Source organism: Mus caroli, unplaced genomic scaffold (assembly GCF_978045245.1).
Source record: "Mus caroli unplaced genomic scaffold, Mus_caroli_1 scaffold_7, whole genome shotgun sequence".
Lineage (NCBI taxonomy): Eukaryota > Metazoa > Chordata > Mammalia > Rodentia > Muridae > Mus > Mus caroli.
The window spans coordinates 51,467,157-51,492,706 of record NW_028227262.1 but is presented as its reverse complement, the minus strand read 5'-3'; the positions used below and the strand labels follow the sequence as shown (position 1 = coordinate 51,492,706).

Below are 25,550 nucleotides of genomic sequence, written 5' to 3'. Positions count from 1 at the left end.
CTCAGGTGCAATAAAAGTCTGGAAATAATAACTGGTAAACATTTAAAAATTATTTCTACATCACTATAAAATTATTTACTATTATTGATATACTTTAAGCTTTTCAATAAAAAGTAGACAATGTACAATTTTATTAATAAATAGTGCAAAAGCATCAATGATAACTGTTTAAACATTAATTTTCTTTGAACAGCCATGTCTTGGTTTAAATTTGTGCATACTGGTCTCTGTGGCATTGCAAACAAATACATGAAAATATTTTGTATTTTCATGCACAGGTATGAATCTCTAATACTGTTTACAAATTATCATGGACAAGTTAAATTCTGCAATAATTAATACACACATGGATAGTCACAATTATATGAGTAGTAATGAACAAACTGCCTATGTTTGATATACTCTAGATGTCAGGTTGTGAATATTTAATGTTCTTAAGACATAATTCCTCATTTCCATTCAAGGATACATTTCTATACATGTGGATTTCAAATACACGCTGAGGAATATGCTCTTTGACCACAACAAACTCACACAAAAGACAGTGTTTGTCCTGCTTTAAAGAAGCAACACACTTGTTCATAATCTCTCCTGGAGGCATAGCTTTCCATAGTAATAAAATGAAAATGCTTGCTAGCCCAACCCCAAAGTTCAGTCTTCAAGAGAAACTTATAAAGTTAAAAAAGAGTCAGTCCTTTTTTTTTATATATATGTATATATATAAAAGTCAAATTCTAGCCACACTAATGCTAAAAATGACACCAATTAAATTTCCTTTCTTGGATGTTCCCCTCTGCCTCATCTTCCAGGCTCTTCAATTCCATATCATTTATAAAGTATATTATTTCTATGGATTTTCTATTATGTGCAGATTTATTTTCCTTAAGTAAAATGAAGTTTGAATAGTACAGTCTGTGGTGTGGTGACATCAGCAACAGCCAGTTCTTGTCCATCAACTAGTCCCAGTTCTAAAATAGAAAAGAGTGTCATTAGACCAAGCCAAATAAATGCCTCAACAAAAAGAATAACAGACACATAATGCACAAATTATAGCTTTATAGTTCAGACATGTCTTAACATTTGATTTCTTGGATTTTAAATTATTTTTATTAAAAGAAGCCATCAATTCTACTATTTTTAGAGATATAAATAATTAGAATTTGGTCATATTTAATTATGAATAAATCTAAGTTCAAAGCCAGCCTGGGCTATAAGCAAGTTCAAGGCTAGTAAAGCCACACAAAGGCATCCTATCTCCAAACACTGAGGGCTGAGGAGACAGCAGGCACAGGGATAAGGCACCTGTACTAGGGACAGACAGACCCCTTTTCCCCACACACACACAGAGGGGGAGGGAAGGAGGGAAGGAGGGAAGGAGGGACGGAGGGAGAAGGGATGGGGAGCAGACGTTTACTAAAAAAGAAAACTATGACTATACACATTTACTTAAAATACCTTTTAATGTTTTGGAAAGATTGGGCCTTGTTCGTTCTTCAATAGACGTTACTGACTAGAGAACAACATTATTTTAATGTATAGCACATTAAGAAAAAATACAATTATCTTGAAAAAAATTAAAAATTAATACTACTGACCTGTAAGTAAAGTGTCCTGTTTTTCCCCTCTAATGTGGCTGTGATAGCTGGAGACTTCATTTGCCTAAATAAAGTAGTGAACACCATCTCATCTAAAGAAATAGTTCTGGCTTTTTTATTGTGAAGTTTAAAAAATGATGTTTACAATATAAATCCTCAACACTTACAGAGAAGCACTGTTGGTTAGGTAGTCTAAGACCTCCTGTAGTTTAGCTGATGGGGAAAACTGGATGTTTTGAGGAAGTTGGCTACATGCTGGACAGTTCTCCTACAAACATAAAAGAATAATTTAGAGTTATACAAACCAGGCTCAGTCTCTTTTTAAGCAAAGATATGGAAATCAAGTTGTTTTATAATTATACATATTTTCTATGAATTATGTTTTCTAGTATTTACTTAAGCTATCCAACAAAAGATACATATTATTAGCTTTAGTAACTCATAGCATAATTATCTTCTAATTTCTAATAATATATAAAAACAAAGACTGAATAGTGAAAAATATTGTTGCTACTTTAATGCTACTAACCTTTCTCTCTGCTTCAAACGTGTAAGTGTACAGCCCATCTACATCATTGAATACCAGGTAGTTATTAAGGGGAATGTACGCACTGTGGTGAAAAAAAGAGTTCATTTTATCTAATCGAGCAAGGTCATAATGTGGATTTATACACATATTAAAAATAAAACTCATTACCTTGTAGCTATCTTGAAAACCTCAGTGGCACACACAGCTAGAGAGAAAATAAAGGCATTTGAATTCAGTAAAAATTACATACTTTGAAAGTCAGTAATAAGTCAGATAAAGTTTTAATTTCTAAAGAAAAATAGATTTTAAAATATATAATTTTTAAAAACATAGGAAGGAGCAAGTCTTATATTTGTTTTATTTGATCCAAACAATACAACTTTCCCTTCACCTTCATTGGATCAATGAAAAGCTAACCCTATGAGTAAAGACACTCCAAAACACTCCTTTACTGTGAGCACTGTGTCTAAGAGAAACATAAGGTCCTGTAAGACATAATGAAACAAGAATACAGTGGAAACAGGAGTATATTTGGATTGGGTAACTCACCCAAGAAGATATCAAATTCCTAGAAGGCAAGTAACTACAGAAATGTCAATTTCAGTATCAAGTCAAAATCAAAGCAGAAAGTAAAGCTGGAAGTCTCTTCCCCTTACCTGCAATGACTGCATTTGTAGAAGCTACTGCAGGAATGATTCGTTTTACCACCCCTGAAAAAAATTGCCAAATAAAGTAGGGTCATCTTTTTTTTTCCAGATTTTCATTTAGGAGTACAGGAATGTGTGTGTGTGTGTGTGTGTGTGTGTGTGTGTGTGCGTGTATTTGCGCGCGTACATATGTGTGCATATGCAGGTATGTGTACATGTGAGTGTAGGTACCCTCAGAGTCTAGAGGTAGTTATGAGTAATAAGCACTCTTAACAGCTAAGCCATCTTTCCAGCTCTATTTAAAAAAAAAATAAAGTCACCTTAAGTTAAAATCATGTAATTAAATCACGTTTTTAAAGTCTTGATTGCAAAATACTATTTTCTGAAACTTGATTTTTCAGGCATTCAAATCAAGAAATAAAATTGGGCATAGCCAGGCATGGTGGTGGAAAGCTGACAAAGACACTATCTCAAAAAAAAATAAAAATAAAAAAAAATAAAATCAGAGAACTTTAAAATGAACTATCATCTTTCATTCTCAACGGTCTGCAGTGCTGAAATCTTAAGCAACAGTACTGAAATGAAGTCTTTGTAGTTTCTCATCATGACAAAGCAGAAACATGATAACAACAGTGTTTCCTCAAATTCCAGGTATAATGTGAATAATAAATATTATTTAATGTTCCTGACATAGTGATACTTGTCACACCATACTTATTCTAAAAAGAACATATCCACAACATTTCCCCTAGCAAGCATAGAAATGGGCTGTGCCCACACACGCCCAGCCCACATAGTCTTATCTATAGTACTAGATTCTGAAATGCCTGAGTAAGTATAAATAAAGATTTCTAATGATTCTTGATATAGTTAATTCAAGTCATTCTATTCACAAAATATCACAATAGAAAAACTAAAACAACCTTTTAAAAGTATCTTTATTTTACACTAAGGTCATGACCACACAGAACAAAACAATAGCTCTCTAGTTTGACTGATTTTAACTTTTCACTTCCATATTCATGTAAGCAAGAAACAAACCACCTCCCATAGTACAAAAGGGGGACTCGAGTCTTCAAACTGCTCTTGAATTGCTCCCTCTAGAGAAACCACATGAACCTGAAGGGTGAGGCAGCACTATAAGATGTGTTCCCAGCATTCCAGTGGGAGGAGCACAGAGCAGCCTCGGGTAGACCAAGGTGAGGAAATGGGCAGCAGGCATACACTGAATTTAAGGGATAATACCAGAATGAGTAAAGAAAATAGTCACAAAAAGAAATGACAAATTTGGAAAAAGAATAGACAACTCAAGCCGGGTGTGGTGGCGCACGCCTTTAATCCCAGCACTCGGGAGGCAGAGGCAGGCGGATCTCTGAGTTCGAGGCCAGCCTGGTCTACAGAGTGAGTTCCAGGACAGCCAGGGCTACACAGAGAAACCCTGTCTCGAAAAACCAAAAAAAAAAAAAAAAAAGAATAGACAACTCTTTCTAGAGACTATGGCAAAGCTCCAAAAGGGATGAACTATAACAGGACTGGATGGAACACTGGTCACCACGGCTGAGCAGTTCTGCTCACTGCTAGTCTGTGCTAGAGGAGGCACATTCAGGGACTGGGACTGGGACTCGGCAACCAGGAAATGGGGAAGCAGACCAGCCAGTCCTCTGGAGAGCATCTGGAAAGGTCTTTCATGGTATCTTTGTGAAGACAGTAAACAAGTCTGAGAGACTCGAGAAGATCTGATAACAGACTGAGACAAGTCTAAAAAGGCTGCTAAGGTCCTGGGTTTGATCTCCAGGACCAATTCAAAAATGCAATAAACAACCTCCAGAATATTACTTCTGTGAGAAAGGGGACATGGGGAGGGAGAAAGAGGGAAAGGAAGATCTAGCCACTGGACTGTGAAAGCATATGCAAATTTTAATGGGCAGCAACATCAACAAATGGGAACAGTATTAAATGATTAAATGCAAAAAATAAGTGATAAGACATCAGCTCCTTTAAGACTGTTCCCAGTATGAGAGGTATGGCTAACCCTAGAATGCTGTATTGTGGCCTAGGAGATCCCAAAAGGATGGATAACTGGACTCTGGTCAGAGAAGCACACCAAGACTTGAAGCCTGTGACCCACCAAAGGATTGAAGAATCAGGAAGATTTGGAGTCATAAACTATTAAAATGTGGAGAGAGTGTGACCACTATGTTCCATAGTTAGAAACTACTATTTCAAGGGGAATTTGGAGCTGGAGAGATGGCTCAGAGTTAAAAGCACTCACTACTCTGCCAAAGACCACGGCATTCAGTTCCCAGCACACATATGCAGCTCACAGCTTTCTACAACTCCAGTTCCAGGGATGCAATACCTTCTTCTGCACTCGGCAGGCACCAGGTATGCATGAAATGCACATACAAACATGCAGACAAAGCACTCACATAAAAATTTACAAAGAAAAGAAAAAGCAATTAGATTATGTAAGATACTGGCCAAAACTCAAACTAAACAAGACATAGAGTAACTATCTGACAGTCTTTTGACAGCTCCCAAGAGAGGATAAATTCCTCTTCGGTGAAAGATGAAGTCAACAGTCAGACTTTGAAGATAAGGGCTCTTTCAATTGTACAATTGTATATAAACAGGAATCAGTGGCACCATTCAATCTCCACTAGCTGAGTGGTATCTATTCTACTGAACACAGTTCACTACTACCTTGGAATAACTGGAAACACATTGCTTCCATAATTCTTTAATTAAACTTCAGATGGATGTCGATCTCTTAATTACATAGCAAGCATTCTTGCCATAGAACTGTGGTTCTCAACTTTCCTAATCCTGCAACCATTTATACAGTTCTACATGCTGTGGTGACCCTCAACCATAAAATTATTTTGTTGCTATTTCAACTGTAATTTTGCTGTTGTTATGAATCATAATGTAAATATCTGATATACAGATAGTCTTTTAAGAAAAAGGTTGAAAATCACTGCCAGAGTATTTCCCTAAAATTTCCACAATTATGACAGTTCACTAACTCACCTTGAGTGAGTCTGTAGGTAACGCCTCTAATATTATATTGTGATGCTCTCTCTATGGACTTTTGGAAAATCCACTGAATATGTTCAGGGTCATCTCCATCTAATGGAACCCCATCTGTTGCAGGGGAGAAAAACATATATGACCAAAGATAATTTTTAAATGAAATTTCAAAATAAATAATAAATAATATATAAAATACTTCTTAAGTCTAGATTGTTAAATTACCTCCAAAAGGCTGCTCTTTAGGCCACTGCAACATCCTCACATACTCGATACAGTGCTCTGGGAGCCTGGGCATAGATGCAATGGTACACATGGGGAAATTGACCTGAAACCACAAAATTTGTCTTTCTTAGTAAAATTTAAATGATGAGCTATTTTAAAATGCAACTTCTAGTTCTGGTTTAGTTCATAGCATTCATCTCAGCTCTTGACTTATATAAGCAAAACTTAAAAAGCATTAAGACTTGTATACTAATAGGAGGCATCAGAGTCTCTCAGGTTGAGCTGCCTATAAAGAAAGACACATTTGTCTGACATTTTTAAAGCGTATACACTCAAGTTCTATTGGTAATGAAAAAAGTACTAAATAAATTCTGAAATGTGAGTGATTTAGTTTTGCCTATATTTAGTGTAAAGGTATAATGCAAACCAACACAAAAACACAGAATTAAATCAATTATAAGTTTATATTTATAGAGTTGCTAACATTTATAAATCAAAATAAGTATATAGGCTAAAGAGCTCCATCTTTGAAAAGATCCTTTTTAATCCTATTTTTAAATTATTAAATTTATTTTGCATGTGTGTGCCTGTGAGCACATGCTAGAGTGTACGTAAGATAGTCACAAGAAAACTTAGCTCCACCTTCCTAGGATTGAACTCAAGGTCTTCATCTGCTAAGCCACCCTACCAGCCTCTTTCCTAGTGGCTGTGTTCTCTGTAATGATGTTAAGTTTAACATTCAGGGAAGCCGGGCGTGGTGGCGCACGCCTTTAATCCCAGCACTCGGGAGGCAGAGGCAGGCGGATCTCTGAGTTCGAGGCCAGCCTGGTCTACAGAGTGAGTTCCAGGACAGCCAGGGCTACACAGAGAAACCCTGTCTCGAAAAACCAAAAAAAAAAAAAAAAAAAAAAAAAAAAAAACCATTCAGGGAAAGTATATGAGGAAAACAGACAGAATATAACTTATCCAAGAAAGAGGTGGAGAGATGGCTCCGGGGTTTAAGAGCATACACCTCTCTCTCAGAAGAACTGAATTCAGTGCCCAGTACCCATGTCTGGAGCTCACACCACCTTGTGACTCTAGATACAGAGGAATCTGTCACCTCTGGTGTCCAGGACAGCTGTACTCATATACCTACACACTTAAACATATACACATAATGAAAAACATTAAGAGAAAGAAAAAAAGTACTAACACCAAACCATAAAAGCAGACCTGATATAGAGTATCTTCTCTCAAACACAGAAGACGATCATACTTTATTCTTCTAAGCAAATTTTGTTTTAAATTTTGCTTTTATTTCAAGGCTGAAGTACACAAGTTTGACCCCATGCCCTTACCATGGTAAATACTACCCTATACCCTTAACATACATTTAAATATGTTTATCCCCAATTACAAACCCTAGACACTGACTAGATGTAATAACCAACAATAATTACCACCCAAGATCCCAAGAGAGAAATGCAGGAGCTTTTCTGATTACCTGTGGTGGGTAAAGTTCCAGAGTGCACTCAATACAAGCGGTCATTCCAGGCAAAATCACTCGGGCATTTCCTTTAAAGCCTTCTGTCCCCCCATCTATCAAAGGTACAATGGAGCTTGGATCCAACACACCATCTTCATAATTTAGAAGAGATATCTAGGGAAAATGTTTTAAAGGGCTTAAAAAAATGAATAGAAAATGGGGAAAAAAAGAAAGCAGCAGATTTCCAGAAAATTCTAGAAGTCAGTTTAGGATTCAGTAGCAATATCAGAATGAAGGAATTACATTCCTAACAATAAACACCTTTCATTGAAAATCAATGAAAGCACTAACGATGTGTATCTACTTAATTTAAAATTAACCAATTCTGATTTAAAGTATGTCAAAAGCAATAGCAAGGGCCTTTAGAGAACCCAACACTGAAGTCTTTACCAGCATTCCATTGATCCATCTTCTCGCTATTATAGAATCCAGGCCACATACAATGATATGAAATTCTACAAGAAAAAAAAAAACAGGTTTAATTTTTGATATAGTCTATGTAGTCTAGGCAAGTCTCAAATTCTCTATCCTGTTGTTTCAGCCTCTCCGGTGCTGGCCCCACCACGCCCACTAGGTCACTAGTGCTTACAAGCATACTACTATACCAGTGCTCTAGCAGGGGCTCATGGACTGTACCAGTCTATCACTGCCTGTGGACCCCTGTTAGTGAGGAAGGCTTGCAGTGGAAATTTAGTAGTCGTCATATCTGGTACAAACATCAGAATGAAGCAACTGTTCTTAGATGTTCTTGGGCTTCAAAGAAATCACTGTGATAGGTAGTGATTGTTTTCTGTGAGTTGTTTTTCTGAAGGAGCTTCATAGCCTCTGCATGATCTTAGTCACAAGACATTCTTAGCAAACCAGAAAGCCTCACACGATGGAGCACTGCAAACCGTGCATGAGACTAAGAATCACACAAATTAGATCAGGGCTCTGGTATGAGGAACTTGCCTCACACTAAAAGGATAACAGTCCATAAACATGCTTTTAAAAGGCTGCTTGGGGTTCAGTCCATTGAGGCTGATCCCCCCTGCTTTCTCAAGGCTTCATTGTATCTGAATGTCTCTTTCTTCCATCATCTCACATAAGTCAGATTACCAACAAGGGCTGTCTGTGTGATGGGACAGAAAACAATACTTTCCTCCCACCTTTGCTGTGACTCTAAAACTGCTTTGAACACAGTTTACCAATTTAAATACTTTGCTTAACTTTGCAGTTAAGCAAAGTAGTTTACTTTGCTTTTTTGTTGTTGTTGGTTTTTTGTTTTGTTTTTTTTCGAGACTGGGTTTCGATGTATAGACCTGGCTGTCCTGGAACTCACTTTGTAGACCAGGCTGGCCTCGAACTCAGAAATCTACCTGCCTCTGCCTCCCGAGTGCTGGGATTAAAGGCGTGCGCCACCACTCCCGGCTTACTTTGTTATTAAAAAATAAAAGCTAATTTTATGAGAAGCTCCCCACCCTCCTAATCCTTCAGTGATTTTTAATTCAAACAAGCAGCTAGTGGTATTAAGAATCAGTGGTATAGTGTTTCAAGCACCCAGAATGGGGAAAAACAAAACAACAAACTTGAAGAATTAGCAAGAACTTAATATCAAGTGAAGAACTTACGTCGGTAGAAAGTGTCGTTAAAATCTTGAATCTTGTTGAAATGTCTGAATACAAGTAAAGGAACCCAATATGCTAAGTTTTAAACTTCTGAAGTGATTTTAACAATGCCACAACGAACAAACTGTGTTTGCATATCCACACTTATAAGTAATTAGTGAAAAATTCAGGAAATCTGACAAAATTCGGTTGTCCCTGTTTTCTAACAACAACAAAAAAAAGTAGGTTATTTCCCTTCTTTTATGCATTTGCATATGTGCACACGTGGAGGCAGGTCTGTCTGTCTCTGTCTCTAACACCCACATACTAAATAAATGTTACACTTTTTTTTTTTGTGGACTGTGTTTCATTTTGCTTTATTTTGACATTTTTTGCATTATTGGTCTTTTGCTTGCCTAATTTGTGATTCAGTGGGGGGGGGAGGGGGCTTCTATTTGTTTCTTGGGTTTGGTTTCTTTTTTGAAGAAAGAAAAGGAATATAAAATTGGGTGGGTAGGGAAGTGGCAAAGATCTGGGAGTTGAGAGAGGAAAAAAAAATGGTCAAAATATACTGTATGAAAAGAATTCTTTACAGCAAGAAACAGACCATACCAAAAAAAGGTCAAAGAGTTTTATATATATACATATAAATATATATATATGTATATATGTAAGCCTTATATAAAAACAATCCAGAGAATTTCAACAGCTTTTTCAGTTGCTAGTACAATTGGGTGTACTGGGATTGCATAAGACTCTGGGCTTCAATGTGAATTATGCATTTTTTCAACCTCTGGTAAAAATCAGCTGTAGGTCCCCTTTTCACCCAGTCAGCAACTTTTGGTCATCACCCTGCACTTGCAGGCCACGTGGATCCCCAGTCTGTTAGCTGTGAGAATGAATCAGTCACAAGCGCAAGTACTGCACACATTTAATCTCAGCACTTGGGAGCCTGGTCTAACAGTTAGGGTTACATAGAGAGACTCTTTCTCAAAAGCAAAAAGCCAGGCGTGGTGGCGCATGCCTTTAATCCCAGCACTCGGGAGGCAGAGGCAGGCGGATTTCTGAGTTCAAGGCCAGCCTGGTCTACATAGTGAGTTCCAGGACAGCCAGGGCTACATAGAGAAACCATGTCTTGAAAAACAAAACAAAACAAGCTCAAGTTATGTACAAAACGTGCTTAATTTTTCTAGTAAAGAAAACTAATACAAATGACGATGCTCTAACAATGCACTATGTTTTCAACAGCAACACAAAGAGAGACAACACACAATATGTTTATCTAGACTCCTACCTACAAATTAAGGTATTAAAAAAAACCCAACTCATGGCTAACCTCACCCATTTAGAACTCTATTCCCTTTGAATGCAGCGACCAGCAACCTAAGGTACACTGAGAACTAGGTTGAAAAAGAAACAAAGGAAGCAGTGGAGGAGCCCCAACAGGGAGACTAGGGGGCAGGTCAAGATATTCTGTCTTGGGTGGGTATCTGTAAAACAACCTTCCCAGGTTTCAACAATAGGGCTAGATGGAACATGAATATCCTCCCTTTTAATTCTGGGTCCCTACAAAGAGGCCTGTATTTCTATTTTTAAGCACATTTACTTCAAATCAATATTATTCACCAAAAGCCGTGAAAGCGGTACAGAGATGCTGTACTCTGAACGCTCCCCATTTACACTAGATCAACTCATCAGAGTCAACACTGGCACAATACACAACTACCCACAACACCCTCTGCCAACACTGGCACAACCCACAACTACCCACAACACCCTCTGCCAACACTGGCACAATCCACTACTACCCACAACACCCTCTGCCAACACTGGCACAACCCACAACTACCCACAACACCCTCTGCCAACACTGGCACAATCCACTACTACCCACAACACCCTCTGCCAACACTGGCACAATCCACTACTACCCACAACACCCTCCGCTGCTGTATTTCTGTATGGAGGGGATATGCCATGGTATACTTTAGAAGTCAGAAGACAACTTTGGGGAATCATTCTCTCCCTCTACTATGGAGGTCTGGGGACTCAGACCACCAGGCTTGACAGGAAGAGCCTTTAACTACTTACTATCTTACAAGCCCCATTTCCTTTGAGAGTCTCACTATATAACTTGAGTAGCCTGGAACCTAATATGGAGACCAGGCTGATCTTCAACTTGGAGCAATTCTCAAACCACGTGCCACAGCATGCGGCTAAAATCTCTCAATGTACATCTATAACTATTCCAACTCCCAACTTACACCTATACTCTGGTGACTTCTAATCTGTCCTCCATCTTCCTAAGTATTTCGTTTTAAGGACAGGATCTAGATGGAATCCTGTGTATATGACCTCTTGAGGCTGGAGATGTTCTCAAATGCCCATGGCAGGCGGCACGTGTTAAGTTGTCCCTGTTACTGCTTAGGAGCACTCTGTGGCACAGGTGAGTGAACACAGCCACCTCCTAAAGCAGGTCCTGGTTATTTCCAGTTTGGAGCTTCTACAAATAAAGTTGCTGTGAGCAACTGTGTACTGATTTTTCTGAGAACACATATATTAATTTCACTAAACTGTCCCAAAGTGAATCAACTAGGTGATAAAGTTAAATGTATACTTAGATTTTTTTTAATCGATCAAACTATTTTCCAGATAGTTACATCATTTTACTTTCTATCACTAATAAGTAGCCACATTTTCCTGTTATTTCTGCTCACCCTAGATACCACTTCTACTCCTTTAATTTAAAAGGTATGAAACATCTTATTGAAGTTTCTTTTTCTCTTGCTATTGGATTGAATTAGAGCCCCATACAGGCTAGGCAAGTACTCTACAACTGAGCTACATCTCGGTCCTTCTAATTTTATTTTGATACTGGATCCACTAGTTGTCCAGGCTGGTCTTAAACTTCCTCAACAGTGAGGGTCACTGCTGTCTTCCTGAATGACAAACACCATTTGTAAGATTTCTGTCATCTGTCTCCAGTGAACTATCCCTTTGCAATGTTTATCCACTTTTTAAATGGATGGGTTGTTTTTCTGCTAAGTTTTAGAAATTCTTTAACAAACACTCAAGCTTCCATATCTGAAGGTGTTCCATGCATAGATTCAACCAACCCTGGGTCAAAATATATGACAAAAGAAAAACTGCCAGTAGTGAGTATAAACCGACTTTGTCTTTTCACTATTCCCCAAATAACACAGTATGATAACTATTTTTATAGCATCTAACCACAAAAGGTATTATAAATAATTAAAAGATATTTTAAGACATCAGATATAGATAAATATACAGATGTGTTGTGATGGTTTGAATATGCTTAACCCAGGGAGTGGCACAATTAGGTGTGGCCTTTTTGGAGCAGGTGTGTCACTGTCGTCCAGGGCTTTAAGACCCTCATCCTAGCTGCCTGGGAGACAGTATTCTGCTATCAGCCTTCAGAAGAAGATGTAGAACTCTCAGCTCCTCCTGCATCATGCCTGCCTGGATGCTGTCATGTTCCTGTCTTGATGATAATGGACTGAAAACTCTGAACCAGATACATTTTACACATTTATTTTACAGTACTGAGGGTTGAACCAAGGGCATGCCAGACCAGTGAGCCCCATCTCTGGCATGCTACCTTTTTGTATGTAGACTTGAGGATCAGAAGATCTGGATTCCTTGAAAGGGCCTGGGAAGCAATCCCCCACAGATACCCAGAAATAACCGAACTCTAGATGGCTTCTCCTCAGCTGCTTTTATAAGTGTGCTCTCCAGTGTCTAGCCTGTCCTTTTAGCCCCGTAACAGTCTTTCCCGACCACAGCTATTCATTTCAGTGTGCTCTCTGCCCTCTCCATCGAGCCTCAGAACCCAAAGATGATCTGAACTAATCTCATTTTACAGCTTTACAAATTACATCTGTGATCCACTGTGAGTAAATTTTTGTCCAAGATATAAGGCGTAGGTGAAGATGCATCTAGCATAGATGTTTAGTTAATAGTAAAACTGGAATATATGCAGATAACAACATCACCTATACAAATTAAAAGTCAAGCCAAAAACATGAATAAAACCAGAAAGGGAAAACTGGGCTGGAAAGGAAGTGATCAGCATTTCCTCACTAGAAAGGGGCTCGCCTCGGACAGACCTTTTCGTCAGTTGTACTCTCTACAAAACATCTTTTATAATCAAGGAGGAGTTTCTTTTGAAAGGATACGGGACCACGTTGCAATTAGGAACTCTGTCATTTAGGAATTCTGCAGCAACTTCAGCCTTGGGTCTTCCAACATCTTTAGGCCTAGAGAAAACAATGTATTAAGTTGTCATCTATAATATCCATTTAAATGGTCTACATAATTAGCTTCCAATGAAAAAATGGACAGTTTATTTATAACATACTTTGAAAAAATATTAACTACAACTTTTTTATTATTCTTAAAATTGTGTGTGTCTGTGTGTCTGTGTGTGTGTGTGTGTGTGTGTGTGTGTGTGTAGGGTATGTACATGTGAGTGAAGATGCCTGAGGAGGCCAGGGTCATCAGACTCCTGTCAGTTAGAATCATGGGCAGGTGTAAAGCACCTGGCATTGAACCTTAATCCTCTGCAAGAACAATCTGTGCTCTTAACTGAAGAGCCCACTCTCCATCAGCCCCTCAGTATTTCTATATCAGTAATAAATTAAATACATAGTTACTAAACCCTGCTGACAGTCTAAATAAATATGACAAGTCTAACTGTATTTCTTAACTGAAAATATGAACTCTAAACAGGAGGGTCTCCATCCTCCAGGGTTAAGCATAACGACAGCATGTTTAGTGGTTATTTCCAACCATGACACTTCCTAATATAAAAATATCCTAGACAAAGAGCCTTCCAACTACACAGCTTGAATCCCAGAACATCGATCTGCTGCCTGAGACAGGATCTTACTCTACAGCTCAGCCTGGTCTTGAGCTGATTATACAGCCCAGCATGGCCTCTAGAATTTTAAGCAATCCTCCTACTTCAGCCTCTCAAATCCTGGAGTTATAGTTGGGAACCACCATGCCTGCTTCACTGTGTTTATATGCTTGTCCTAGTAAAATATACACACAGAAATTCACTCTGGAGAAGAAAGACCTTCTAAGCGTTACTCCATCCTTGTGTGTCACTTGAGTAGGAATCAGAGGTCCCTAAACCATGGTGGGATGTGTCATGCTTTGTTTGTTTTGAGATAGGTCATAGCCCAAGCTCATCCGATCCTCCTGTCTCAGCTTCCTTCATGCTGAGATTAGCCCACAACTTCCTTACCAATATTTTAAAAGAATAAATTTTAAAGACAGCAATATTTTCAAGAATCTAAAAGTAACATCTGGAAACATCTCTCTTTGATAATAACCAGACGTTAAGTACAGAAGGACACAAAGTGTCTCTTCAAGCATGTGAATATTTTCTACTATCTCCTCACAATTCTCATGGATATGAGTCACCTTTCACATATAAGGGTAAGTGCTGGCACATGCCTTTAATCCCAACATTTGGGAGGCAGAGGCAGGCAGATTTCTGAGTTTGAGGCCAGCCTGGTCTACAGAGTGAGTTCTAGGACAGCCAGGGCTACAAAACTCCCCCTCCTCCCCCACCCCCAAAAGAGAAAGTGCTTCACTGTAACTTCCTGGAACACACATACTCTAGACATTGTACCCTTATTCTTTGTATCCTTCAGACAGGAGAGTATAATTTTTTTTTTAAAGTAAAAACATAACATAAAATTTTTACTTAAAATTAGAACTTCAAAGGAAACATTTCATCAAGTCAATTTTTTTCTTCACCAATAAAGAATTAGTTCTTTCCCTGCTTAAAGTGGCTAAGACTTTCATTCTTCATCCTTACTTGCATGGAAAAGTATTATGAAATAGAAACCTTGATTTGAATCCCACTTTCAAGCACTCTGCACTGACAGCACTTCACATATGGAAGAGGGAACAGTGAAGTACCAACATTCTTCTAAATGTAGTTTTGTGCTTTTATGAGTCTCACACAAAGGAACTCCCAGCATGGTTTTAGTGAAGAGTGTTAGGTGAATTTACAGGATCAGGAGACCTGACTGCTGCAACTAAGACACTGTCATAAATAAAATGGCAAGTCACCCTTCTGGCAACATGCCCATGTTAGTTACCCCTGTAAGTATCATTATACTTACATTATTATAACCATGTTAGTTATAAATTAAAAGGTGTAGCTTGTTATCAATAACCAATCATCAGTCTATTTCAAAGCTATAACACATTAAAAACTTGTCAGAAAGGATAAGGCACACAAAATTCATATATGTGCTTATAAAACAACCATCGCCAGAATACCCAAATATGTGTTCCAATTTCTAAAGTATAAGTATCACTTCACGGGGCTGGAGAGATGGCTCAACAGTTAAAAGAAATGACTGCTCTTCAACTTACACCTGTCTGTAACAGGGCTTCTAGCATTCTCACAGAGACATAAATGCAGACAAAACATCAATGAACATTTAAAAAAAAAAAAAGCAGCTTGTTTTTGTAAAGTCCATGTTAGACCCTCTGTAATTAATAAATTGCAAAGAACACAAATTCAAATGTTTATCAGAATTTTTAAAATATCAAACTTACCTAAATAAAAACTGTCTATTTAAATTGGAAACATCTATAGTGTCCATGTCTATAACATGAATCTGTCTAAAACCAGATAATGCCTGTGAAAAGAAAAGCAATCTAATTAGGCAACAGTTTCCTTTCCTTTAAAACATAACATAGATTTTGAAAATCTATGCCCTAAATCCATGTACTTTCAGTAATAAATTCTACATAATTATACTCTTTGGCTTAAAAAAAAAGTATGTGCAAGGCATAAAAAAGAATTTTGTTAAAGAACAAAAATGCACAAGCACTCAGGTTTAAGTCCTCTCTAACCAACCAAGAGAAAACTCACAATCTCTACTGCTTTGTATCTGCTGAACCCTCTGCCTAGAGCCTTTCCTTCCCAATGTTCTTCTAGGACACTGTTCACCCCTTAAGAAAACACTGTCCTTACCACCAGGCTGCCTGCCCTCAGGCCTTCCTTTCTTCATCCATTCATTACCACTGACATTCCATACACCTCCCTTCCCCCCCCCCCATCACCCCGAAAAGAAAATCTGAGTTCCATAAATAAACACCTGTTTATATTGTTCCATTGTGAGTTTTTTTAATCACCCAAAATTGTGCATGTCATTTACAAGAAGAAACTCAATAAACATTTGGTTAACTGGTGATCCTAAGTGATAGTTTCTTCTTTTTTTAAGAGTGAGCCTTTAAGGGGCTTACAGACAGTGAATAGGAAGTGGGAAAAAAAAGCATGTCTTCTACGGTTACATCTAAAACAAGCAAAATAATAAATGAGAAAGTAAAAGGCCCACATTCTGTGTATGTGCCTAAAGGATCTGAATGTAGTACAATAATTCTCAACATGCAGGTCATGACTCTTTCACAGAGGTCCCCAAGACCATCTTACAAATCAGATATTTTCATTGCCATTCTTAGCCACAGCAATTTTACAGTTATAAAGTAGTAATGAAATTATTTTTATTCTTGGGGTCATCACAATATGAGGAACTGTATTACAGGGCTGCAGCATTAGAAGGTTGAGAACCACTGGTGTAATAAATAATCCTCAGATCTAATCTGAGTGAACTTATACTGTAGGGCACACTGCGATAGTAAATCATGGGTTCAAAATGAAAAAGTTAAGCTTTGAGGGACCTGTACATGCCTAATGGAAAAAAACTAACAACAACAAAAAACAATGTTCGAACTCCACAAACCTTTCCCTTTGGCAAATTTTAATTTTTCACACTAGAGTGAGTCTGAGAGGGAGCTGTCATTTTGGAACACCATGTTCCATACATACTACTATTGATTTCATTAAGACTTGTCTCCCCAGGGGCTGGAGAGATGGCTCCGCGGTTAAGAGCACTGACTGCTCTTCCAGCAGCCACATGGTGGCTCACAACCATCTGTAATGAGGTCTGACGGCCTCTTCTGGTGTGTCTAAGACAGCTACAGTGTACTTAGATATAATAAATCTTTGAAAAAAAAAAAAAAAGACAAAAAGACTTGTCTCCCCAAACTTAAAATTCACTGCAGACTGAGACCACGGTGATTTACAATTCCCATAGAATTAACATGGCACTAAACAGTGTCAGTGTATTTCACTTTAAAACCTCAATAGGAGCAACCCTACTGTTTCCTAGCAAATCAGTATGACTGTGTTGATACCTAAATCTTAATTGCCAGATTGAAGAGATAGCTCAGCAGTAAAGAGCATTTAGTACTCCTACAGAGGACCTGGGTTTAGTTCTCAGAACCCATGTGGCAGATCACAAGTCTCTGCAAGGCCAGTTTCAGTCTGACAGCCTCTTCTAGCCTCCCTGAGAAGCAGGCACCCATGCGGTACACACATAGGCAGGCAAAACACTCATCCACATAAAGTAAAACTAAGCCTTGATGTAAATACATTTAACTCGTGGCAGGCCACAGGTGTCTTCCACATGGCTATGATCTGCTTGTTGTTTTCTGCTTTCTACCCAGTGAGTAACCAGGTACACAGAAGCCCTGCACTAACTCTCCCCTTCCTAACTCTGTTCAATTGACAGAAACTTATGCAAAGCTATTTCATGGTTATAAGGACCCAATGAAAGCAATTCCATCACAACTATGTGTTTCTAAATAGGATACAGAAATAGTTTTACTAAAGGCTCAGGTGTCCCAAAACATAGGCATTTATTATCACTTGGTCATCAAAAACAACCATCTTAGTTCATGCAGAGCTTCTGTAAAAAAGAGCACTGTATATAAATAAATGAGGACTTGGATTAGAGTCAGGAACCTCACTATACGACAGGAAAAATGAGGGAGGCTTTGATTTTTGCTGCACCTCTGTGTGTCATTTTGGATAAAATGATCGAAAACCCACCTAGCTGGGTTATTTAGAGAAGCAAAAGAAAAAAAAATATTTAAAAGTACACATTAAAAGATAAACTCTCTATTCTGCAATTTAGTTCAATAAAATGATATTAGCACTAGGCAAAAGGAAGCAAAAAAAAAAAAAAAAACCAAAGAAAAATATGACTTAAAACTTTTAGAGTTCCAAAATAATATTATATACTTTATTGTCTAGAATTTTACCGGCTAAATTTACCTAATAAATGTTCAAGAGAAAAAATTAATAATCATGAAATGAAGACATTCTTTATATGGCAGAAAGCAAAAGAACTTACATATCTCTAAGAGAATAGTATTATACATATATATTACCAGATTTTTCAGAAGCTCACATCCTAAGCCACCAGCTCCAATGACTAGAACTTTACATGTATCTAACAAGAACTGGAGTGACTGTAACAAATAGAAAGACATATTAAAATCCAGGTGATCACCACAAGAACCACGAATAAGGCAACAAACCACACAATAGTTGTTGGTGTAAGCACAAAAAAGGTCAATTAACGATCATAAACACACCCAGCATGTTATGAAAGAGATGTAATTACAAATATTGAAATCCTTATAATTTCAGAGTTTCAACTTTGACACTTTAAATTTACTTTTACTATATGAAATTAAGATCCTGTTTTTAACAGGAAAACCACCATTAGGATGATTCAGCAGATAAGGCACGTGTTGCTCCTGTACAGGACCCAGGTTTGATTCCCAGCACACATGTGGTGGCTCACAACCATCCACACCCCAGGCTCCAGAGAAAAGGACGCCCTCTTCTGACCTTTGTGGGCATTTGGCACGTGCGGTATCCATGCAGACATGAAGGCAAAACACTCGTAAAATTAATAAAAACGTCTTTAAATCGATCCCTAGTTATATCTTTGTTCGAGTGTTGGTACACTATTTTATAGGTAACATGACAACTTTACTATAGTATTCTCTATTTTCCTCCTCCCATTCTTTATGCTTTTTCTTTGATTGTGAAAATTTAAGTGTTTGAAAGTCTAACAAAAACTAGATAAGAGCAATCACACGTTCCCTTCTTTGAACAATGAGTGTTTACAAGACTTGAAAAATCAGCAAGTTCCAGATGAGCAGAGATAAAACCTGGACACACTGCCGAACAGAAGTGACAGCCCTGCGCTACTGTGCAGAAACACTTTCAAAGTACAAGAAAATAATATGCATAACTATATTATCCAAAGGAAGAATTACTACTATGCATTGTGCTGACCACTAAAGGAGGAAAACGATTTATTCGCACAAGCTACTAAACCAAACGCTATGAGTAGCGTTTCTATTTCAAAATCTCTTCATGGACACAGAAGGCCATAAGACACAGTACAGTGGTTACTTAGTTCCTACTTTGTAATAAAAAATTCTATCTAATCAAATATTTGCTTCAAGTCAGACACAGTTCAAAATACGTATCTATTCTATTGCAAGCATATTTTTAACATTCAATTAATTATAGTCAATACTAAGTGAAGATTTCAACTAAATTTGAATACCTGAGTAAGCGTATCTTATAGTCTTATTAGAATTAATTTACCACTTCAGGGCTACAAACAGGGAAATATGTCTTAGGAATCATTCTAAACTAGAATTTTAAACATACCAGAATATGATGTCATCAACTTATCCTACACTTGAAAATGTTTAAACTTACATGAAAAATATAAAAATGCATCTCTAGTCATTTACATAAAATCAGTTGTAAAGATTCAACTCAATTAGATTAATTTCACAAAGCAACTTTATTAATTATCTATGTTATAATAGCAAGTTTAAAAGGAAGCATCTCCCTATTTTTTAAATGTAAGACTATTAGAGCAGTTGTTTAAAAACAAAGGTTTCTCACTTCAGTGCTTGGTTCGAAATCGGGGTGTGTGAAGGGTCCAGACCGCTCGAGGAACTTCTTTACATGGTTCCAGCGACCTTCCCAGTCTCCAGTGTCCCCACACCCACCATCAACAGCCATTCTGCACAGAACACAGTAAATTCAGCTGCAAAGATCAGTACGAAAAAGCCACGCCCGTAACTATTAGGTCTCCCCAAATGGTAACCACACATCAGACCTGCTCAAATAAAAAGGAAAACTGAGTGGTGGTTATATTTTTCCAGTTTTGGCTTGTCTGGGATGGAAAAGCACTCTTTACCTTACTTGATAAAATAAATCTGCCTCTGTGTTCCTAGCTCCCTCAGCACCCAGAGATCAAAGTCGCAACACTAAACACTAAGTGAGAGAGGACTTCCCTCTGTTTGGTATTTACAGTCACTCTCAATTTCCATCAACCATTTGTTCCTTCAGTAGAAGTAACCAGTGCATAGGTTGAGGGGGGTCTCTGAGAACTATGCTGCTTCAGTCTAACACTACTTATGGCTCCTCCCAAGTTGGAAAGATGAGATCCACTGAACACTTTGGATGAAAGCAATGATCATACATTTCTTTCCTCGGAAGGGTCCCAGTATTTTTTTTTTCTTTAAAAAATAGAAATAAAAAACAAACAAACCTCTCTTAATACTAAGGTCCATTTGTTGTCACAAAACACACACACAAGAAAAATGTTTAGATTACAATTATGCCACAGATAGGCATTTATTTACCATCAAGAAATCTTTGAGAACATGCAACTAATAAAGTGGGACTCCTCTAAAAAACAAAACAAAACACTCAAATGCACTTTATAATCACAGATTCATTCATGTCTGGTTGTGATAACTTTCCTGTAACCCCAAAGTTTCTACCTTCAAATATATTAGTGATTTCAATTGTTTACAAAAGGGACCAACATACATTGCATAGCTGATGTTCTGATGCAATGCTGGGTCTCACGCCATAACCAAGCACACTCTAACTTTGAGAAGATTCCTTAACTGTCAGAAACTTCAGCTGTAGACTGCAACTACTTCTGATGGTCTTGAAGTAAAGAGATCATCCCGTATTGAACTTAGGGGCTGCTCTTGGCAGACAGCAAGCGCTCAAACTTTGTTATTTCGTGCAGAGTAGGGAATTAAGCGGTGGGAAAGGGTGAGCCCTTGCGTTTGAAATTCACCCATAGGGAAGGGCATGGAAAAGGCCAAAGTACTACTGAGAGCTGACACAGAAATTATGAATTCACCACACCCACTACACGAGTATTTTTTCCCCCTTCCCACGGAGGGCGGGGAGAGGAATCACGTAGGATTGGCCATATGAAAAGAATTTTAAAGTCTGCGGCATCAAAAAAAAAAACCTAAGTATTTAATACAGGTTGTGTGGTAAATGAGAGAGCAAGTGAGTTGCCGTGTCCTTTAAAGACCCAACTACCTTACAAAAATGACAAGTTTTAACACAATTCCTGATTCACGGAGTGTTCATAAAAAGTTTATGTCTACTGTTGTCTCAGTGTTCATCAAGGACCCAAAACAGGCCTCGTGTCCATTTAGATTTAGATTGGATTCACTTGTCACAAGGTCACAGCTCTGACAATTTGGGTTGGAGGAAGAGGGGGGTACCGGGTGGCTTTTGCAGGAGCATAGCCAGGGAGCAGCCGGCCGGTGGCTCGAGCTGGGGACAGGGTCAGGGGTGAGGACGTGCGGCCTGCTCCAGGTGACCCCCCTCCCAGCACCCCCGGGCCCGCTGCGGCTGGTCCCCTAGGCCTGGGATTAGGGGGAGGCGGGGGTCTCCGGAGAGGACCCCGGCCTCCCAGCAGCACTAACTTCTCAGCCAGCAGCTCCTCTATTCTCCTTCTTTTCTTCTCCCTAAAAGAAAGAGAGAATAAAAGAAGGGTCAGCATCAAGCTCCAAAGAGGGCGCCGCAAGGGTATGGGGGGCGAGGGGACGGGGCAGGGGTTGGGGGACCCCCGGCTGGCAGCGGTGACTGCCCACCGCCGCGCTCTCTCACAACCCAGCCCAACTCGGCGCTCCGGCAAAATCCCGATACTTACGGCTCCTCGCCATCCGCCATATTGTTCCCCGCCTCTTCCCAGAGGCCCTCGCGCCGAGCGGGTCCGCCCGGGAGGGGCGGGACTGCAGGTGAATGGAAGGAGGGAGAGCGGAACCAGGGAGGAGGGGAGGAGCTTCAGGTAAGAGAGTGAGGGGGCGCGGCGGGGCGAGGCTTTAAGAGGAGAGGCGGAGCTGGGGTTTGGGAACGAGGCTTTAGGAGGGAAAAACTGAGCAGGCGCGGAGGGGCGGGGTCCAGTGCTTTGAGACTGGGCTATTAGGAGGAGGAGCGAGGGGCGGTGCCAGTACTAGAGGCGTGGCTTCAGGGGACGAGAGGGAGGGGCGGGAGCGTCTGGGAAAGCTAGTTGAACCGTGGGAAGCCGTGGCGAAATTGGCAGCTTAGGCCCCCTTAGGCTTTGCAAGCATTTCCCAGTGTAATTAAAATCTTTGATTAATTGTGCCTACTTAATATTATGCCATCTATAACGTTGCTATGCCGCATGAACTTAGATATGTTACTTATTTATACACTTATACGTTGACACATAATTGTATAAAATGTTCATATATTCTATTTAAAAACTAAAACAATCACCCCAATATGCCAGTGCTTTTTTCCGGGAAAATTGGTGAAAGAAATTTCCGTTTTCCATATATCAGGAAGATTCAAAATCCTTGGTTTTATGGGCATGAAGTTTAAAGCATTAAATAGACATAGGGTGAAGAGTCTTATTTTCTTTGGGACACTTCAGTGTCACACCAGTCTGTCAGAAAACTATTCTGTTATACATATATACATCAAGATATATATTAGATAGATAAATGAATGATAGATAAGATAGATGATTAGGTATGAAAAGCATAGAGATTTATTTATAACCCGTCACTTGAAAGTGTTAATAAATGAATGAATTTTTGACTCTATTCTTCACAGTCATATATTGTATGTAAATGACTGATTCTGGTAGACAAGAAAGGAAAGAATAATTGTGTTCATATATCTCAAACATATCACTTTTAGTAAAGTGAGATAAAAAAAATTTAATATGTAAGTCTGAACTGAATTTAAACCCTTACTACTCAGCTATTAACTGTGAGCCCTTGGGTATTCCCAGATCCTCATTTGTAAAGTGAGAATAACAACATTCACTATTTTAAGATTGAAAATTAAGTGAATTTTTGAGTGGTTCTCAAATATAGTTTTTGATTGGAATCACTTGAAGGTTACAAATGCAGGTTTGAGTTTTATCACAGCAGGTGGTTTGTGGACACACTGTTTGAAAACCAGTGAAGTGCCCAAATATAACTTCTAGGGTGCTCATTAAAGGGGGACGGGGGGGCTGCTACTCACTTGTGGCATGTAATCTACTCTTTGTCCTACTCTCATTGAACCTTAAGGAAGGCTCATCTGTTATGATCCCCCAGCTACTTTCATCAATAGCACATATTGAGCTAAAAATTCAGTCATAACCAGACAGTGAGAAGAGGAAAGTGAGCCTTAGAAACAGAACAAAATAGCAGAGGAAGAAGAGGAAGAGGAGGAAGAAGAGGAAGAAAGGAAAACAAAAGGAGAGTCTGGAGAGCTAGCTCAACAGTTAAAAGCACTACAGCTCTTGCAGGGGACCCAGGTTTAATTCCCAGCACCCACACAGTGGCCTTCAACTCGCTGGCACCCAGCACACAAGTGGTGCAAATGTACGTGCAGACAAACACCCAAAAGAAGTTCACAAAGATGTCCTGCATCTGTGTGTCACCATGACTCACCATTTTGACAGCTGACAGCAGACATCGTGAGATCTGCCTAACTGATTAGAAAGAGCCACCTCCATTTGTTAATAATGACAGTAGTAGTGGCAATTGGCCCGAAATCCTTAGTAGATTTATTTTCTTTACAGTGAAGCACATCATCAAGTATTAGACATCAAGTATTAGACATCAAGTATTTTTAGACATCAAGTATTAGACATCCTGCATAGTCAGTCTATTGCCAGGCAGAGGAATTATCAGAATGGTGCTTGCTAAAGCTTAAGTCCCTGTGGAAAAGCCTCAAGAGACTGCTTTAAAAAAAAAAAAGTTTATTTATATGTATGTGGTGTGTGTGTGTGTGTGTGTGTGTGTGTTCCCACAGAAACCAGAAAAAAAAAGTGTCAGCCCCCTTGGAGCTGGAGTTACAGGTAGTTCTGAGCCATGTGATGTGGGTGCTGGGAATTGACCTCTGGTCCTCTGGAAGAGCAGCAAGCACTCTGAGCCACTGAGCCATCTGGTGTGAGAGACTGATGCAGTGAACATCTTTACTCCTACTTCCCTTCCCCCACCTAAAAGTAGTGACATAGCCACCAATAATAGCTCTTAAACGGAGCCTGGGGTAAAGCTGACTCAATCTGTGCTCATTCCCATTTAAAATAGTTGGAGGAAAAGGTAGAGGAATGTAGAGGAAAAAAAACCAACAACAAATAAACAAAACTGATCAAACAAAAACCTACCATAGTCCAACCAGAGACAAAGCACACTCACCATTTTCAGAGAGAAGGAAGGGGCTCATCCTATGAACAGAAAACAAAATAAAACAATGACAAACACAGTCCTCTTTGGATTCTTCTCCTTTTTTATTTGTAGTAATGAGGGATGAACCTACAGCTTGGTGCATGCTAGAAAAACCCTACCCTGGAGCTATATCCATACCCATTTTCTTCCTGTTTTGAAACAGAGTCTCACTAAGTTATCCAAACAATTCTGAATTTGCAATCCTCCTGCCTCTATCTGCCAAGGAGCTGGGGGATAGAAGCTTGCTTGCACCACTGTGTTGAGCTGTCTTTGGAGGTTTAATCAAATAAATAAAAATATATAACCAGCTAATGTGTATTGAGTATGGATTGCCTGTAATGGAGGAATAAGCACGCTACTAGTTCATTCTGACAGCCTTTATTCCTGCAGTTCTGAGCAGTTGGAAGGAGAAAGTTCACTGAAGTTGTCAATGCTCACAGATTTCTCTAACAGGTGCTGGGCTCTGTGTTCTCTCCCCACCAAGGCACCAAGATCCTTTACCCACACTGATGCCTTAAGCTTCGGGAATTCCTCCACCCCCTCTGATTTCCTGTAACTGAATAGAGGCCTGGCAAGGCTCTATTTAGCACTCACCTCAAGGTCTCAGAGTTGAGTATTTCCTGTACTGTAGGCTCTTAGAAGACAGAGCAAGGCAAGCATTTCCCCTTTGTGACTCCCCACTGTGCCTTCCCAGCGTTAGGAAGGTTTTAGAATGCCTGCTAGCAGGGTACTAAGCAGTCTCAACATTTTTCTCCCATTTTATCTTTTCAGAGGCAACCACAATGATCAATGGCAACAGGACCTGAGATCAACAGCAGCAGGTGTTTATTATAAAAGTATAGAAAACAGGTTAAAACACTGTAAACATCAACCAGATAAATTAAGGACTCTGCTAGCTCTTTGTTTTGTTTGTTGTTTGTTTTGTAATAATGGGGTCTGCACACAGGACCAACGCTGCTCCATGCTAGGCAA

General features: G+C 39.0%; 1 protein-coding gene across 3 annotated transcripts; it reads right to left on the bottom strand.

The window, feature by feature from the left end:
- Positions 1–100: 100 nt before the first annotated feature.
- Positions 101–22,133, bottom strand: Uba3 (ubiquitin like modifier activating enzyme 3). 3 transcript variants are annotated; one of them, XM_085840239.1, is made up of 18 exons: positions 22,040–22,116; positions 21,813–21,854; positions 19,972–20,092; positions 18,426–18,506; positions 15,744–15,826; positions 13,340–13,420; positions 9,165–9,208; positions 7,945–8,009; positions 7,513–7,668; positions 6,027–6,129; positions 5,802–5,915; positions 2,781–2,834; positions 2,293–2,329; positions 2,125–2,206; positions 1,763–1,863; positions 1,596–1,659; positions 1,456–1,510; positions 101–968 (listed from the first exon to the last, which is right to left on the bottom strand). In XM_085840239.1, exons 1-18 carry the CDS (start codon positions 22,057–22,059, stop codon positions 883–885), a joined length of 1,389 nt encoding a protein of 462 aa, XP_085696365.1. In that variant the 5' UTR covers positions 22,060–22,116; the 3' UTR covers positions 101–882. The 3 variants fall into 3 exon arrangements, with proteins under 3 accessions (XP_085696365.1, XP_085696366.1, XP_085696367.1); XM_085840240.1 differs by lacking the exon at positions 21,813–21,854 and having other exon boundaries at positions 22,040–22,133; XM_085840241.1 differs by lacking the exons at positions 21,813–21,854; positions 22,040–22,116 and adding an exon at positions 20,908–21,289.
- Between the last annotated feature and the right edge of the window lie 3,417 nt (positions 22,134–25,550).